General features: G+C 37.4%; 1 protein-coding gene across 1 annotated transcript; it reads right to left on the minus strand.

Annotated features, from left to right (window-relative positions):
* Nucleotides 1–10,293: 10,293 nt before the first annotated feature.
* On the minus strand, nt 10,294–17,408 carry LOC147502728 (LEAF RUST 10 DISEASE-RESISTANCE LOCUS RECEPTOR-LIKE PROTEIN KINASE-like 2.1). The gene is made up of 3 exons (XM_086607571.1): nt 16,598–17,408; nt 12,497–12,574; nt 10,294–12,282 (listed from the first exon to the last, which is right to left on the minus strand). The coding sequence occupies exons 1-3, from the start codon at nt 17,394–17,396 to the stop codon at nt 11,126–11,128; spliced, it is 2,034 nt and encodes a 677-aa protein (XP_086463697.1). The 5' UTR covers nt 17,397–17,408; the 3' UTR covers nt 10,294–11,125.

A 17,408-nucleotide genomic window follows, 5' to 3' on the forward strand; every position in this document is an offset into this window, starting at 1 on the left:
GAGATATTAGAATTGGGAGCGCGTGCTCAATGGATAAAGTCGGTACTGACTACTTGCTTGATCGACCAGAAGTGATGGTTCAATTTTTAAAACCAAAACTTAACCGTTTAGTTCTTCACAATAATTTGATTACGGAAGCACCAACAGTAATCTTTGGAATTAGAATGGGTGGTGAAAAGTTTTAACAGCAAGCACCAACAAAGCTTCAACCTGGCGTAGCAATGAGTAGTAGATGAGTCGATGGGTGCATATATAAGTTTGGAGGAATTGACAAGCTTCCACGTATCCTTACGCAAGAAAAAGAGGACCAATTATTTATTTCCTCTTGCTGACTATGTATTTCCGATTAGGGAAACTAGTTTCGGCGTGACCTCCAATCTCGTAACCAAGTGTAATCAATTCCGGATTGGTGCAAGTGGGGCTTGACCTTCCATCTCACAAAGTGACAAAGCATATTCCGGATGAGTTATGGGCTTCACATATTTCGGATGTGGTTTGCAATTTCGCATGTGCTGCATTAACCAAGTCCGGAAGGATTAGCTTGACATGTGGTGCTTTGAGTGATTTCTCAACTCCGGGTCATGGTGAGGCATTGGTACAGGTCCGGGTCATTGGTACAGGTTTGGATTCCCTTCTTAATCTCAAGTCCGGGTCTTGTGCGGCATGTGCTTATTTGCTCAGGTCAGGGTTATAAGGTACTAGTATTTGCACGTGCCTACGACACTGTTTGCACCTCCAGCCCCACCACAACTGCCCCACACACATACACAACTGCATAATAACCGCCCACTGCCCCAAAAATTAAAACCAAAAATTAAAACATTGAAAATGATCAAATACTCGTTTTATTAGATAGATGACAGTCCGGGTTTATTACAATTACACAACACACACCCCACCATCCATTAGATTTGTCAAGCCATAATTTAGATCTAGTGGTTTTTAGGTGAGTGTGTGTGTGTGTGGCATGTGATAACAAACAATTCTTTGTGTGAGAATAATTTCAAGGAGAAAATCGTAGTATATTGCTCAGTGTTTTTTATGTGGTTCACACAACAGGCGCAAACACTTTTTACTCTTTTTTTCTTAAGGGTTTGAATTACAACCCATGAAGAAAAAAAGGAGGGCATATGTGTGTACATATTTTAGCAAATAAATATGTGGCACGTAGCAACATCTTCTTATCGCTCGAATATAGTTTTAGTGTGAGTAGGAAGTACCAGAACACACTTTAAGTCCAAGTCCTAACTAACTCACTTCCTAGGTTCAGAAGTGAAATAATAAAAGAAGGTTCGAAATTGGTTGGAATAGTAGGCTCGGAGAACTGGAGGTTTGGAACAGGTTGGAGTAGTAGGTTCGGAGAACCAAGGAACTCCACATCCGGAACTACTTACATCCGAACTCCAACTCCCAATCCGAACCTAAACATGTTTCTTTGTTGTTTAAGTCAATAAAAGAGACTTATTAACTTAGGAAACATGAGCTTCTAGAAGAGTCTGGATAAGACTTAACAAGAGATTGTTTCTTAGTTAAACACTAATTATTTATCTCACAAGTAATTATGGGAAACATAATCTATTCTTATAAATAGAATAGTTGAACTACGTTTTGAGTTGAATTTTTCTTCATAGGATACGTAGGCAGCCATTAAAAAATGTAGTTCAACTCATCATCTTTTAGATCTCTTCTTCTTCTTGATTCAATATTTCTCATTGTTCTTTGATCATCAACAAAATACTTATGTTTTTAGATTAGGAAAAATCATCACACTACTTGGTATATCTAAACTCATATCCTGACTGTAACTATGTTGAGTTTATGACTATTTAGTACCATGAAATTTCGGTTTATTTTCTAAATGGTATCCAAACTTTGTTTCTCGCCTATTAGTATCACGAAGTTTCAATTTGTTTCAATTTAGTACAACAGTTAATTTTCCTCCAATTTACTAACGGCGTTAGCACTATTCACGTGAACAGTATTTTCACAATTTATGTGAATAGTGTTTTTTTTAAATCAATCTTAAAAAAAAAAACTACTCACGTGAACTGTGTTTTTTTTTAATCTTTAATCCATCTTAAAAATCTATTTTTTAATAAAATTTTTTAAAAAGCACTGTTCACATGAATAGTGTTTTTTAATAAAGAATTATTTTTTAAAATTGATTAAAGATTATTACAAAAAAAACGTGAACAGTGTTTTTTCACTATTCACGTGAACGGTTTTTTTTTTTTTTTTGTAATCTTTAATCAAACGTGAACGTGAATATTTTTTTTGTTTTTTAAGTTTGATTTTAAAAAAGCACTGTTTATATGAATAGTGAAAAGCATTGTTCATGTGAGTAGTGCTTACGTGAATAGTACTAACGCCGTTAGTAAAATGGACGGAAAATTAAGTGATATACTAAATTGAAATTTCGTGGTACTAATAAGCGAGAAATAAAATTAGGGTACCATTTAAAAAAAAAAAAAAAAACTAAAATTCATGGTACTAAATAGCCATAAACTCTAAATATGTTCTCAAATCTTTATAATACTTGCATTAGACTGACCAAAACTACATCTCCCCATGGTACACCTTCAAGTCTTCAAAACATTAAACTGTTAAGATATCTTCTAATAACTAATGTTTTTCAACATTGCTGAGATTCTTAAAAGAAGAAAATGGAGACGAAGGATGAAAGTCGCTGGCATTGGTGGTGATTAGGGGAGAGAAGATGGGTCTTTTATAGTCATCTACCACTCTTGCAAATTCAATGGATTAAATTACAGGTGGCATCTTTTTAGGGGGTTGTGTTACCTTGCAATAATTGGCCGCGTTTAAAATGCATAATTTCTCTTCTCTTAATATGTTTTTCATATATATTTGTAGTCCAACTCATCTGACTTTCAAAATTAAATGCATAATCCCACCTGCCACCAGCAAACATTAACTTCACCATTGGAACCTACAAAACCGAGCGTCATATGCATCAACCCCAGACTGACTTACATGATAATGGACTTCATAAAGCCATAAAGGTATGTTCTGGTGTTTATCAAAAAAGGAGAAGGAAACTACTTAGAGAAGTTTATGTTGTTTGTTTGGGAATTCTGGATTGATGTTCAGTAAGAGTGTTAATTTGTTCTTTAGTCCGTTAGAGCATTTGCAATGCAGGTGATAGAGGGGGGGAAGTGAAAACTATCACCTATTTGGGTCCAAAAGTGCTGTGCAATGCAGGGTGATAAACTCGGTGATAATTTTCCCCAGTTCAAAACAAGGTGAAACCTTCCACCGAGTTTTTCACTGACTTGTTAACTTCGGACGGGATATTGGATTCCGTCTGGATTACAAAACTCACCAGACGGAATCCAACATCCCGTCCGGAATCCTAACGACTAGTTTACCAACGGTCAAAAAGTCAGAACGGTCAAAAACGGTCAAAATAAAAAACTTTGGTATATATACAACATTTGTTTCATTTCAACTCACACTTCCAACAATCATATATCATATTTCTTCTTCTTTAAAAGTAGTTCTTAAAAAAACCAAATATCAAATGGCATCAACTCAAGCATCTCAAGCAAGTGGTAGCACTCAAGCAAAAGCGAGAGCTCACTTTAGCATGTCCGATGATCAAGCTCTATGTCTTGCTTGGATAAAAATTAGTGAAGACTCCATTGTTGGTGCTTTCCAAAATGCAAAAGGATTTTGGAATCGTGTAACAAACGAGTTCAATCAAGCACGTGGGTCGGATAGATCTCCCGATTCAATTAGCGGTAGGTGGAAATATATTTCAAAAATGATGAACAAATTTGTTGTAATTGTGAATGCGGTGGAGGCTCGACATGCAAGTGGTACAACAATACAAAGCCGGGTAATTACAACGTTGTCAATTTGGAATTTATTGATTATCTTAGTCTTAGTCTAATTATTTCCGTCTTAGTCTAATTATCTTAGTGTATTTATTATTTTCATTTTAGTCTTAGTCTAATTATTATCTTAGTCTAATTATTATTTTAGTTTAATTATCTTAGTCCTAGTGATTATTTTAGTCTAATTACCACCATTTTATTTTTTAGTTGTCCGAGGCAAGGATGACGTACCAACTAAAAGAAAAATTGGCTTTTCTTGATCATTGTTGATCAAGGATAATCCAAAGTGGAGTAACGTTTTTGAGGCAAGGTCAAGCTGCCTCACAAAGGGAAAAGGTCATAAAAATGATGGTGAAGATTCAACTTCTAATTCACCAAGTGTTGGTGGAGTTGAATTGGAGGGTTCTCAAGAAATAGAGCGTCCAAAAGAAATGGAGCGCCCTCTTGGATCGAAGAAAGCCAAGTCCAAAAGGAACCAAGAAAAAAATCAGGTATGTTGGAGGGTTACTTTACACGTTTAGAGGATACATTTTCACGGGATGCAAATGAAACACAAAAATGTTTAGAACTTAGGGAAAGGGAACTTGCATATGGTCAAAGAACTGTGATGGCAAAGAAAAAAAAATCGGATTCAAGCAGAAAAAATCAGGTTCAATTGGGAAAAAAATCGGCTTCAAAAGATGCAATATGAAGCTAAGATTTTAGCGACCCGATACAAGTGTCCTCCATCCCGATACCGCTTTTATAATCGAAAGCAACAACAAGCTGAAAATACGTCTTTGAATGGGCAAGGGCTAGAGGTGGTTCTAGCTCTAACTAAGCTTATGTAATATCTAGTATTTTATTTTAATTAAAGCACTATATATTTTAATTAATGCACTATGTATTTTAATTTCAATTGTCTTTTTAATTAATGCACTATGTATTTTAATTTCATTGTATTTTTAATTAATGAACTATGTATTTTTATCTACTTTTTTTTTAATTAATGCACTATGTATGTTCTCATCCAATATAATTATTTTCATAGAAATACAATTACCAATAAAATTAAAATACATTGTAATATAGTTCATTAAAACATAACTCATTAAACACATAAGAACTTATAGGAATTACATAGGAAATACATTAGGAAATACATAGGAAATACGTTGGAACTTAATAGTTCACGTTAGGAAATACATAGGAAATACACTTTCATTTCCATTTTAATTTTTAGCCTCCTTCTCCCTCATATCGGATCCGACCAATTTGGATCATAAATTGGTACCGGATCTCCTGTTTCTTCAATGCCAGTCCAATTAAAAACATGTTCAACTAAGTCCTTTTGAAGATTAGTATGTGTAACTTCATTTCTGATCTTATTTCTTGCTTCAATCATTTGATAGACAAAATGAAAACCATCATCTTCCGAAAGAAGCTTGGTATTGTTTCTTTCCTCCGACCTTTCCAATTCCAAACTCCACTTTCACGTTCATTCTCAACAATCATATTATGCATTATAATGCATGCCTTCATTATATCTCCAAGAACAACAACCCTATGACAAGCGTCGCGAAGCCTTAACAATATGTCATCGTGCGCAAAACTCCAAACGTCCTTTCAACATCCTTTCTTGCGGCTTCTTGACGTTGAGTAAAGATCTTTTCATGCTTATTTCTTGGATAACGAATGGCTTGAACAAATGTGCCCCATTTTGGGTAAATACCATCGACAAGATAATATCCCATATCATAGCCATTACCATTCACATTAAATGCAACAATTGGGAGCCTCACCTTGCTCTAATGATTCAAAAACATGAGAACGATGAAGCGCGTTAATGTCATTATCGCGAACCTGGTAGGCGAAGAAGCAATGCCGGATCCAACAATGTTTGTGCCGCAACGGCTTCAAGTATCAACGTTGGTTCCTTCTTGTAATTCTACATGTGTTCAGCCCATCCACTTGGACAATTCTTCCACACCCGGTGCATACGGTCGATTGATCCAAGCATTCTGGAAAACCCTTGCCGCATTTTCAGCTAATATCCTAGCGATTAATGCGCCTCGGTTGGTCGTCTCAAGTACTCTTCCTCAAACGCCGTGATAATTGCCTTGCACCAACGCCTTCATAGATACATTTGCTATGGAATCTCCAATTTGTAAATACTCATCCGTTGAATCGGAAGAACAACCCGGTTGCTAATTGTGCAAGCTACGGACTAGTCCCTTTTGTAACCCGAAATTTCTTGCCGACCCAATCCATCCACCTTGTCTTTAAAGTAATCGTCGAATGATGCAACATTATGCAACATATACATAAAAGCTCTCTTGTCATCCTGTGTACCTTCGCCTAAACTTATGAGGGAGGCCACCTACAAGGTGTTGTGAAGTAATCCCTCATTATCTTTGTTTTTCTTGAAATCACCACCATCTCTAAGCGTGTACTCTACGCTCTTCACGCGATCCACCGCGTTTATGCGTATCCACATCTTCAATTTCAATGGTCGCTTGAGTCAATAATGCCCCAAAGATGGATAATAAGCGCAACCTCCTCCTCCTCCTTCGCCTCATCATATCATTATGCTTCATCTCTTACTCTTTCCATGTAGTCATTAAATGGAGATTACCGAGGAAGATCGACGGTGAAACCAGAAGACAAACTATTACTAGATCCTCCCCATAATCTTTGGTTATATGCAATTCTTTCTTCTCTAGACATTTTTCCTATTTTTAGCTTGGTTGTGGGGAAGCAGATGGCTGTGTTGTTTGTTTGATCTAAAAGAAAGAAGAGTAAAACGAAATATTAAAAGTAAGGTCACATATGATAAGGTCACATGTGATACTTCGATTTTGGTCCACTTACCAATTGACAACACATTTTATTAGATTTTTGTTCACTCTCCAAGTGACAACACATTGTATCCAAATGTACCCTCAATAATTCCAAATGGGCCACCATCCCCATCCATAATTCCATTGGTTGGAATAGTAAAAGGTGCAGGGAGAGGGACTTAAAAACCAGACGGGATGTTACATTCCATCTCGGTCTAAAAAAACCAGACGGGATGTTACATTCCGTCTCGGTATCCCCATACACTATTCCTGTCAGAACCAAACCACCTGCAAAAATGAGTGATATTCCAAACTCAAAATTTTCTGTTTCAAAAAATACAGGAAATGAGTGAAATGAAGCGAATGAAACGAAATAAAGCGAATGTTCCATTTTGGAAACATACTGAACTTATAAATTTTTAATTTTTTTTTTGCCATAACCTCATTTGTTTTATTGACATATTCATATCAAAACCCGCTAATATACTTTGAAAATAATAAATAAGACAAACAACAATCATGAACAACACCCAAGTCTAACACGTAAACTTCGGTAAAAACTAACTTATAATTTCTAAAAAAATTGGACATAACCTCCTTTTGTTTAATGACATATTCATATCCAAAACTCATCAAAAAAAACGCTAATCAAAAATTCATTACAAACAACAATCCCAAACGTCATAAGACAAGTAATGGCATACGGTTATTACAAACTACAAAAAATATCAACCTGAGACCTCCTCCCCTACGAGAAGGCTCGGTCGAAGAGCTCTCCCCTACGTCGTTGTAAGCCTCTCCGGTTGAGCTTGAGCTTGAGGTACTCCACTTTCCAACATTCTCCAACTCTTGCACACGCTCTCGGAAGCCGCAAAGTTCGACACGTTCTTCTTGTAAGTACTCAAAGCTGCGACGAGGGACTCCATGAAGGACTCACACATGGCATAACCGAGAGAGTCAGTAGTTAAGGAGCTCGGCCTTACTTCATCATCTGTTTAACAAAATAAATGCATGTTAGGGGTTATAGTGAATACTAATAATAACAAATCATGAATAAATTCAAATCATACTAACCTCGCTAAGCGCTTTCGGAATCAGATCGACAAATCTGCTACCACTGCGGCATCTATCGGTGGAATAGGTATTCTCATATCTTGCCTCTAAGAAGTAATCATGCTCCAATGCCAAAGGTCATCATCATCAAATATCTGTGGAGTTCTTTGCGGCATCTGAATATCATGAAACACCCTGGGCTGTGACTGTGGCAACTCCACTCCTCCTGGGAAATGAATGTCGGACCTCCATGCTCCAGAAGTAACCCCTTCAAAATTGGTGCCCCGGTATAACGCACCTAGCAAGAGACCTCGACCAACCCTCTTCCAATATAAGTCATAGTCGCCCGTAAAACCGAAAGTCGATCGTCGGCCACTCATTTAGGTTTGCTCTATAGTGTGAAAGAACAGCAGGAAGAATATCAGAGGCTGTCATATCTATAGGTGGTGGGTAAGGTATAACAATCTCTCCAGATACTTGCCGCCAATATCTGTCCCCAAGGTACCATGCATGATGACGACCTATAAGTATCATTCGGCCACCGAGAAAGAAAACCTTGCTCTATGACACATATATGATAGTCTACGGTATTTTCGGTGTTCTCCGGAACATCCGGAATATCCGCGATAAAGGTCCGAAAGATGAAGAGCTCGGCCCAGGGGTTGCCACTCAATTCGACTAGCTCCTAAAAACTCAATCTGGCGGCGAAGTGTTATGAATATTATCGCGATAGGTCCCCATACCCCCTCACTTTCACGATGAAGCCCCATGCTTGAATACGTGGAATCGGTCATGAGTCTCATCCTTTCCAACCTCTTCAACACGGGATGCATCACACTAAAAATATTTGTACCACCAATATCGGTCATCAATAGATAAAATACAATATCAATATATATATAAACATGTCAACATTAATAATTAGATAAATAAATGAAATGAAACAATAACTTAATAAATAAGACTTGGGGGTATAATCCAAACAAAGCCGCACAAATTGCCTTTTAAGCGGCTTTCGTCTCAACCGCGAGGTCTAGCGGTGGTAAAGGTATGCCAAGATGGATTGACCCGGTCATAATCCCACATCCTTCTCTACGCCCGAGGCAATGACCATCCAACCGACACGTAAATAACTATCAAAGATATCCAAATAATACCGCACCAACAAAGTAGAAGAGGAAGGCACGTACATACTCGTGGATCGACTCCTCACCAATATGATAGTTTTTTGGCTTCTCGAGTCTATTCAAATATCTCGAAGTAAACCAACTCATATTTATAGCTCCTCCCTTAAACCGCTTTCGGTAGATAATCTCAAAACTCATCTTGCTCATCATCTTCAACCAAATCAAAATCTTCAAAGAAACTCATCGTAGTAATAAAACTTCTAAAGTTTCATCAAAAGGAACGGCATCTCCATAACCAATTGGGATACCTGTGAGCATTGTGAAATCAAGAGGGTAATCTCAAGCTCACCCCATGGGAAATGGAATGTGTGGGTAGTTTGCCACCACCGCTCAACTATCCCAAACAACAATGCCTCGATCATTTTGTCCCAAATTAGAATTCAAAAACTCCCCAAATGATGTGGGCGGATGTAATATCGGAATCGCGTGACAAAATTAGAATCCGTTTTTATTTCATACAACGCCACCACGACCTAACATTTGAAAGTGCACAACGACTTTCCATAAGTGTACTTCCTACATTCAACAAACACGCAATACGATATAATTACAACTATTTTTTTAAAATAATGCGACAAATTCAAACTAATTACACAACAACAAACTTGATATAAACTAACATAAATAATAATAATTAACATAAAAAAAAATCAAAAACTTACTTGAGACTCCGCCACTCGATTTGCTACGTGTCGGACCGATGTTGACGCTAATGGTGGGTGTTCCTCGATTTCACAACGCGGTGGAAAATTGAACCCAAGTTCAATTTCGTCCTCCTCGCTCACATTACGCGTTCTCGACGACGATCCTTTTTGTCCCTTTTTTTTGGAAATTTTAACATTTCCAAACCATCGGAAATGCTCTTCATGTGGTGAGGTTGGTGGGGATGGGTTGGGGGGTGGAGAAGTCATTATGAATGAAAATTTGTATCAAAAGATTGTTAATGGAGGCTACAAAATCGGAATTTTGGCTGGAAAGGAAGTGAAAATGGAGCCTGTTCGCGTCTGTTCATATTGAGCCATCAGACGGGATGTTACATCCCGTCTCGTTATAAAATATCATACGGGATGTTACATTCCGTCTCGTATCAAAAACCTCCAAACGGAATCTAACATCCCGTCCGAAATATTTTTTATCACCTTTGCATTGCACAACTTCACCTTGTTTTTCACCGAGTTGGTGAAAAGGGGGGTGAAAAGTGATGAGGTGGCGGTGATAGAGGGGGGGAAAACTATCACCTGCATTGCAAATGCTCTTAGGGAAGCGTTGTTTGTTGTCCTAGTAATTGAACCTCCCTCTTAGGACCATTCTTCTGGGGAGGATTCTAAGCTTTAGGATATTGTTTTATCGATACATTTTGGGGTCAGATTCCAAAAAACATGAAAGAAACTCATCTTTGTTCATTTGCAAACTGTAACACAACTAAACATGTCAGGAGAGACATACCATCAGAGCAATTACAGCCATGCATAATAGACTGGCAAAAGCAAACGGACAAGTCTGTTGAAGTGTCGAGTTCCACAACTACCACCAGAAACCTCACACCCACGGACCACGGCACCCCAAAGACTTTATATGCTCTCAAATCCTTGATACTAATTAAAAAAGACGCCCGAGTGAAAATGCTGAATGCCTCACAGTTCACATATTTAACAAATCCGAAGCAAAATAACAGACATCGTTTGGATCTTGACTTGGTTTAATCCAAGACATGGAGCATTCTAACCTTCGAAATGCATAAGAAGGAACGGGACTAGTGGTGCAATTAAAGCGACTTCCAGGGCTAAAACAACTAGGCAAGCAATTATACAAAAGAAATTGTACAGTTAAGAAACTCAGAAGCTTTTCTCTCCAAAATGACTGAGACTACTTGGAATTGAAGTGGTCTCGCTGTAGATCTACCGAAACTCTTCTTGTGGACAGCTTGATTCTGTTTCTGATGCATGATAATTCGGCCAAAAGAGTAGATGAATGTGGAATGCAACTGATTGAACTTCAATCAAACCTTCCATCAATATCTATTACTGATGCTAAATCAAACCAATGCAGCTCCTTGATACCCACAAGATACACCACCATATGCCACCATATATGTTTAACAGTCACAGGCATACCAGTCATGCTTTCGTGGACGTATTAAGCAAGTTCAGATGAAAATCATACCTATTCTGCAAATGTGTATGTTAAGATACATGCTTAGACCAAAAGAGCATTAAACAAGAGCATCTTGACTTGTGCTTTCATGACTACCTAATGTTGTTTGTGGAAATGGGTGAGGAGATATTCCAATTTCAATGTGTCCTTCCAACATTTGTATAACCCTATCCATGGAAGGCCTATTTGAAGGAATATGTTGAATGCACCAAAACCCCACTAAAGACATTCTCTGTACAGCTTTATCGTCTTCCTCAGCCGCGGATTTTTCACCCCCAACAACATCAGAAGAAACATTATCTTCACCCTTCCTGACTAGTAAAGGAAATTCGTCCCTCTCAATTTTGTTGTAGAGCCATTCAGGGAAATACACTTGACTGGGGTCAGCTGCTTCAGGGTCATAGTTCTTTCTCCTACCAACCATCTCTAGAAGAAGCATACCATAGCTATACACATCGGATTTCTCTGTTACCGGACCAAAAGTCTTCAACCACATCTCTGGTGCGGCATATCCTGGAGTTCCTTGAGCTCCTGTTAGAGACAAATGGCTTTGGTCCTTCTCAATCATCCTGGCAAGGCCGAAGTCAGCTACTTTGGCAGAGAAGTTAGAGTCTAGCAATACATTTGGAGGTTTAATATCGCAGTGCAAGATCCTACTCCTGCAACCTTGGTGCAAGTAGAGTATTCCTCTGGCTGTTTCTAATGCTATATTAAACACTTGTTTAGAACTTAGCTGTTTGTAATCAGTTATGCTCTCATTTTCAGCTCCATCGTTTTCTTTCTTCGTTTTATAGATATACCTATCTAAAGATCCGTTCTCCATGAACTCATAAACGACTGCATGGGTGGCTCCATCAAAACAATATCCCAACATAGAGACCAAGTTGTGGTGGTGTACACTCCCAATTGTTGCGACTTCATTCATAAATTGTTTCTCAATTTGCTTAGATTTCTTCAAGATCTTAACAGCGACTGGAACTTCAGTCCCACTTTGTAGAATTGTCCCTTTGTACACACTCCCAAACCCTCCTTCACCAAGCTTGGACGAAAAGTTGTTAGTGAACTTCTTTAGCTGAGAATAAGAGTACCTAGTAGGAGATATGCTTGAGATTGTCTCCTTGTTGAAGAGAGAACTTTGTTTTCGCCGTCGAACAAAAAGAACCAGCAATACAACAAGGATAACCAGAGACAGCACAGAAGCAGAAGCAGAAATCGCTGCATTGGAGTAACAGAAATTATCATTACATTTAAAAGAATGCTCATAGAAAATGAACTAGATACAACAACACAACCAACATATATGACTAAACCAAATATATGACTACACCCAACTGTTTATCAAATCCAAAAAAGCTTGGATGGAAGTATTGAAAAGAATCCATACGTACATATATGACTAAACCAAATATACTTTTAAGATGTTACTGACCTGCAATAACTGCTCTGGACAGTCCATTTCCCCCTTTTCCTGGTCCTTTCACCCACGTAGATATATCCTCTGTTATTCCTGGTTAAACACAAGATCCTTGGTGAGAATTGAGACAATGTAAATACTTTTAAATTTAAATCAGCTAGGAGATTACTCTTAATAATTAATATAAATGTATACACCATCATTATCTCTTAATATAATCAAGTGAGCGGAGCGAACTTGGCAGAAGGGGGTACGCGGACAAAAAAGTGTTTGGTTGGTTTCTGTCTCTCTGTCCTCATCACTTCTATTCTCTTCGTCCCTCTCCCTCTCCCTCTCCACAGCACTCTCAATCTCCCTCCTTCCATCTCAACCAAATCCAACTCTCTCTCTCCCCACCACAAACCCATCTCTCCCTCTTTCTTCTCCATTTCCGCTCACGCCCCATTGCTTGCAGTTATCTAGTAATTAATATACATGCCGTTGATATGGTGATATTTTACACTAACAAAAGGATCAATGTGTTGTCTTATTAAAAACGACTATGACATGACATCAGTAAGGCAAACCGAACACTCAAAGTAACAAACTCGAGAAAAATACTTACCATCTGAGCAATTGAGACGATGTACACTAGAGAGACAGAAGCAAACAAACGACCCGGAAGTAGGCTGGGACCCACACCTACCACCAGAAATCTCACATCCACGACACTCCAATGGCTTAACATACCTAAGCTGAAATCCTGCCCGTAGGTATGCTCTCATATCACTCACACTACTTGCATTAAACGACGAACCACGAGAAAACATATGGTACGTCTCACAAGTAGGATAAGTAACAAACCCGGGAGCATAGTAACAAATATGGGATGGATCCTGACCGTTGCATCCAATACATGAAGCATTTTGTAGCCCTTGGATGGTATTAGTGGAAGGAATGGGACCAGTACAATTAAAGTGGGTCCCAGGGGTGTAATTAAAAGGTAAGGAAAAAACACTAGCATCTGATAAATAATTTGGTCTAGACACTTGTTCACCACATGTGAATAGAGAATCTGAGGCAACAAAAAAAGTGGTAATAGAAGGATCTGTGTTGAAATCTATAGAAAGTACTCTAAATGTGTCAGTGGAAAGTGGACTAGTTAGGAGAAGTGATTGGTTTGTAGGACAGAGGGGTTGTAGAGATGAAGGGTGACATGTTGTTGGGAGATTGAAAGGGTATGGAAGAGAAAGATTGTTGCACCTTGAAGGTGCACATAAGTTGTAATAAAATGAAGGGGTTGTGCTTATTGGTGTTGCTGGTGTTTGTTGTGATTGGGTTAAGGTGATTAAGAAAGTGGTGAAGAGAAAGTAGAGAAGAGAGAGATGGAGTTGTGTGAAGCTTGGAAGGTGAAGCATGGTGGTCAGAGAAAGTGAGGGATGGTTTGAATATTAGATGGTTTCTTGTATAATTGATAGAAAGAAAACATATAGTTTTTCAGTGAACAGGTTGGAATGTGGATACATACAGAAATTAGATTATATAATAGACTGGAACGGGATCGTGTGGTGTGAGTGGTACTTGGCTACTTAATTAACATCATATCATCATTGACGTCAGCCAATGCGCCAAACATTATCGAGGTCCACGTGCGCGAATGTGAACATTCGACTTCTCTTACCGGGCTGGTCATCCAGCTATTCGTGTCGTGTATGAGGGTGCTCAAACTCGGCTCGTGTATCTTTCAAGTTGTGCGTGAGTTGATCTCAAAATTTATTTGGTGCTAAAACTCAACTCATTGGGTATTCGAGTAGTTCAAAATGTCAAGATTCCTATTATTCTATACTACAAATTTGAATTCGATCATAGACTCTAAAATTTGATTTGACTTGTTTTATATATAGGCTCGACTTCAATCACAAACTAGAGATAATTAAGCAAATTTTACTTCAAGACCAAAATAACTTGCTAAATTTATTTAAATAAATATTAAAATGCAACTACAATTCACTAATACCATAATAACTACTATCAAACAGCTATTTCAAAGTGTACACATTATAAATACAATCAATATGTGTTGAGTAATTATAATCCAACACACTAACATAAATAATTATTCCAAATAAGCGTTAACATAACTATATATAGTGCAAGCTGCGAATAGTTCGCGAGTGTCTCGAGTTCAAGTTTTAAAATGCGCTCAAACTCGACTCATATTATTGAATGAGCGAGTTTGAGTTGACCTGAGCTCGAGTTACTCAGAAACAGCTCGACTAGATGACCGGCCCTACTCTTAAAATTGATATTTTAATTTTTGAGATGCCTTGGATTTTGTGGCCTTGAATTGATAGTCTATCTGATGTGAGAGAGGGACAAGTTAGCCAAATTCCAGTCTAGACTCTCCAGACTCTATAACAGAATCCGAAGACATCAGCCAATTTGAGTCAATTAACATATTCTCCACAAACATATATATATCATATACGTTAAACAAACGCTCATTTAATTCTCCACACCGATTCATTTAATCGTCCATTTTGTGTATTATTTTCCCACCTATCTTTATCTTGACTCCTTTTAAGTTGATTGGGTCAATCAAAATATTGAAATTAATAACTTATTTTGTAATTTTAACAAATTAAAATTTGAAAATATTTATTACTTTTGAGATCGATAAAGATAACACCAAATATGGTTAGTACTGAGAGTTAGGGGCATCAACGGTTCGGTTCTGGTATGGTTTTTAGTGTTGTAAGAACTAAAAACTATTTAATTTTACGATTCCGATTTTTATTCTGGTTCTTCACGGTTCTTAAAATTGTGGAACCATATCCATAACTATCGGTTTTTAGTAGATATTTCTGGTTTCGAGTTTTTCATTTCGGTTCTTAAAAGATTCATTATTTACACACTTTTTTATTGGTCTTATTAAAAAAAATGTACTAAAAATACTTCACGAAGAGTTGTTTTTTAAAAATAATGATGTCATTTAATAATAAGTTAAAGAAAACCATATATTTCAGGCTGTAAATTATATTTTTATATTATTTATAACATTAAATACTATAAAAACTACATATTATACTAATAAAAAAAATAGTAATATATAAATAAACGTTTTGAGTTTTTATATTTTTTCTTTCAATATTTTTTATGTTAAAGTAGGGGTGCGGACACGAGTCAATTTGGGTCGGGTTTGGGCTCAAACCGACATTGTCGATTTAGACATTAGAAGAACCGATTTGAACTGATACTTCAGGCTTAACCAATCCGAACCAATATTTCGGATCGGTTTTGTGTCAAATAAAATAAGAGTGAAAAAAACACGAAAACTAAAATAAAAAAAATAGTATATAGATTTTTTTTTTACGAAAATAGGTATAGATCTACCGAATTTGAACTTTACCCCAACTATAATCTTTTCAAATTAGTTTTTTCTCTTTTATCCAAAAAAAAAAAAACTTTCTACATCAAATTTATCATGAGAATACCAAAATACAACTTTAATCAACAACTTAACTTTTCAAAACAATTGATTTGGTATGGAAAATAAGAAAAGATTGGGTGAGAGAGAAGAGAGAGAACTAAATATGGGGAGAGAGGATGGCGGCTGGAGAGAGGGGAGATGAAATGGGAGAATGAAAATAGGGTTTACTTTTATTCAAGGAAATATCTATGACTAAATATTGATTTTTTTGGCATATAAGGGTTAAAACTTTATAAGTTTGGAAACCAACTATAAAATGGTTCGGTTCGGTTTTAACTGGTTTTAATTTTTGCAATCTGAAATCTAAACCGACTATCGATTTTTATATATTTCTAACCAAACCGTATCAATGATCAAGCCAAACCAACTAAAACCGGTCAGTTTAGTTCGGTTTAGTCGGTTCTCTCGGTTTTTTGCACACTCCTACTTAAAAGTACCATAACTTTCAGTTCCAGTCCGATTTCGGTTCTGGTCTGGTTTTTTTGTTTAAATTTTTTTTCTGTTTCGGTTTTTTTAGTACCTATTTTTAAATGGTTCTTAAAAATAGAAATCGGAACCATCATTTTTTCTACGATTCCGGTCGGTTAAACGGTACCAATCGACACCCTTATTACTGAGAGTGTTTTCTATAGAGTTAGGATTCAAACCATCGGAGCAATTGAAGCGATGCACACCAGCCAGACAGAAGCAGACGAATGACCCAGACGAAGACGAAGGATTAGTCCCACACCTACCACCAGAAGCCTCACATCCACGGCAATTTTGTGGTTTACCATACATAAGCTGAAATCCTGACTGTAGATACGCTCGCAAATCTCTCACACTACTTGCATTAAAAGGTCCTCCAAGAGTGTACATATGGTATGTCTCACAATTAGGATAAGTTACAAGCCAAGGAGCATAATAGCAAAGATTGGATCCATCTTGACCATTGCATCCAAGGCAAGAAGCATTTTGAAGTCCTTGGAGTCCATTTAAAGGAATGGGACCAGTGCAATTAAGGTGAGTCCCAGGGGTGTAATTAGAGGACAAAGTCAAAATACTAGCATCTGATGTATATACTGGTCTAGAAATATGAGCACCACAAGTGAAAAGAGAATCTGATGCAACCAAAAAAGTGGTGGTATTTGAATCAATGTAATTGATATATAGGACTCTGAAGGTATCACTAGAAAGTGCACTAGTTAGAAGGAAGGTAAGATTTGTGGGACAAAGGGGTTGAAGAGTTGAAGGATCATGACATGGAGTAGGGAGAGCAAAAGGGTATGGAAGAGAAAAGTTGTTGCACGTTGAAGGTGCACAGAGGTTGTAGTAGTATGAAGGATCATTGCTTGTAGGACGTGATGGAAGTAATTGTTGAGATTGAGTTGAGGAAAGGAATAGAGAAATGGTCGTAAGGTAGAGAAAAGAGAGAATGGGTACTGTGAACTTTTGGAGTTGAGCCATGGGGAGAGGAAA

This window comes from Coptis chinensis, chromosome 4 (assembly GCF_015680905.1).
Source record: "Coptis chinensis isolate HL-2020 chromosome 4, ASM1568090v1, whole genome shotgun sequence".
In the NCBI taxonomy this organism is placed as follows: Eukaryota; Viridiplantae; Streptophyta; class Magnoliopsida; order Ranunculales; family Ranunculaceae; genus Coptis; species Coptis chinensis.

Excerpts from the sequence above, each read along its gene's own strand:
- LOC147502728 (XM_086607571.1), bottom strand. The coding sequence starts at position 17,396 with ATGGCTCAACTCCAAAAGTTCACAGTACCCATTCTCTCTTTTCTCTAC. Across the intron at positions 12,575-16,597 it reads TCGCTTCAATTGCTCCGATG|GAATAACAGAGGATATATCT; the intron begins GTTTGAATCCTA and ends GTGTTTAACCAG. Across the intron at positions 12,283-12,496 it reads GTCCAGAGCAGTTATTGCAG|CGATTTCTGCTTCTGCTTCT; the intron begins GTCAGTAACATC and ends ACTCCAATGCAG.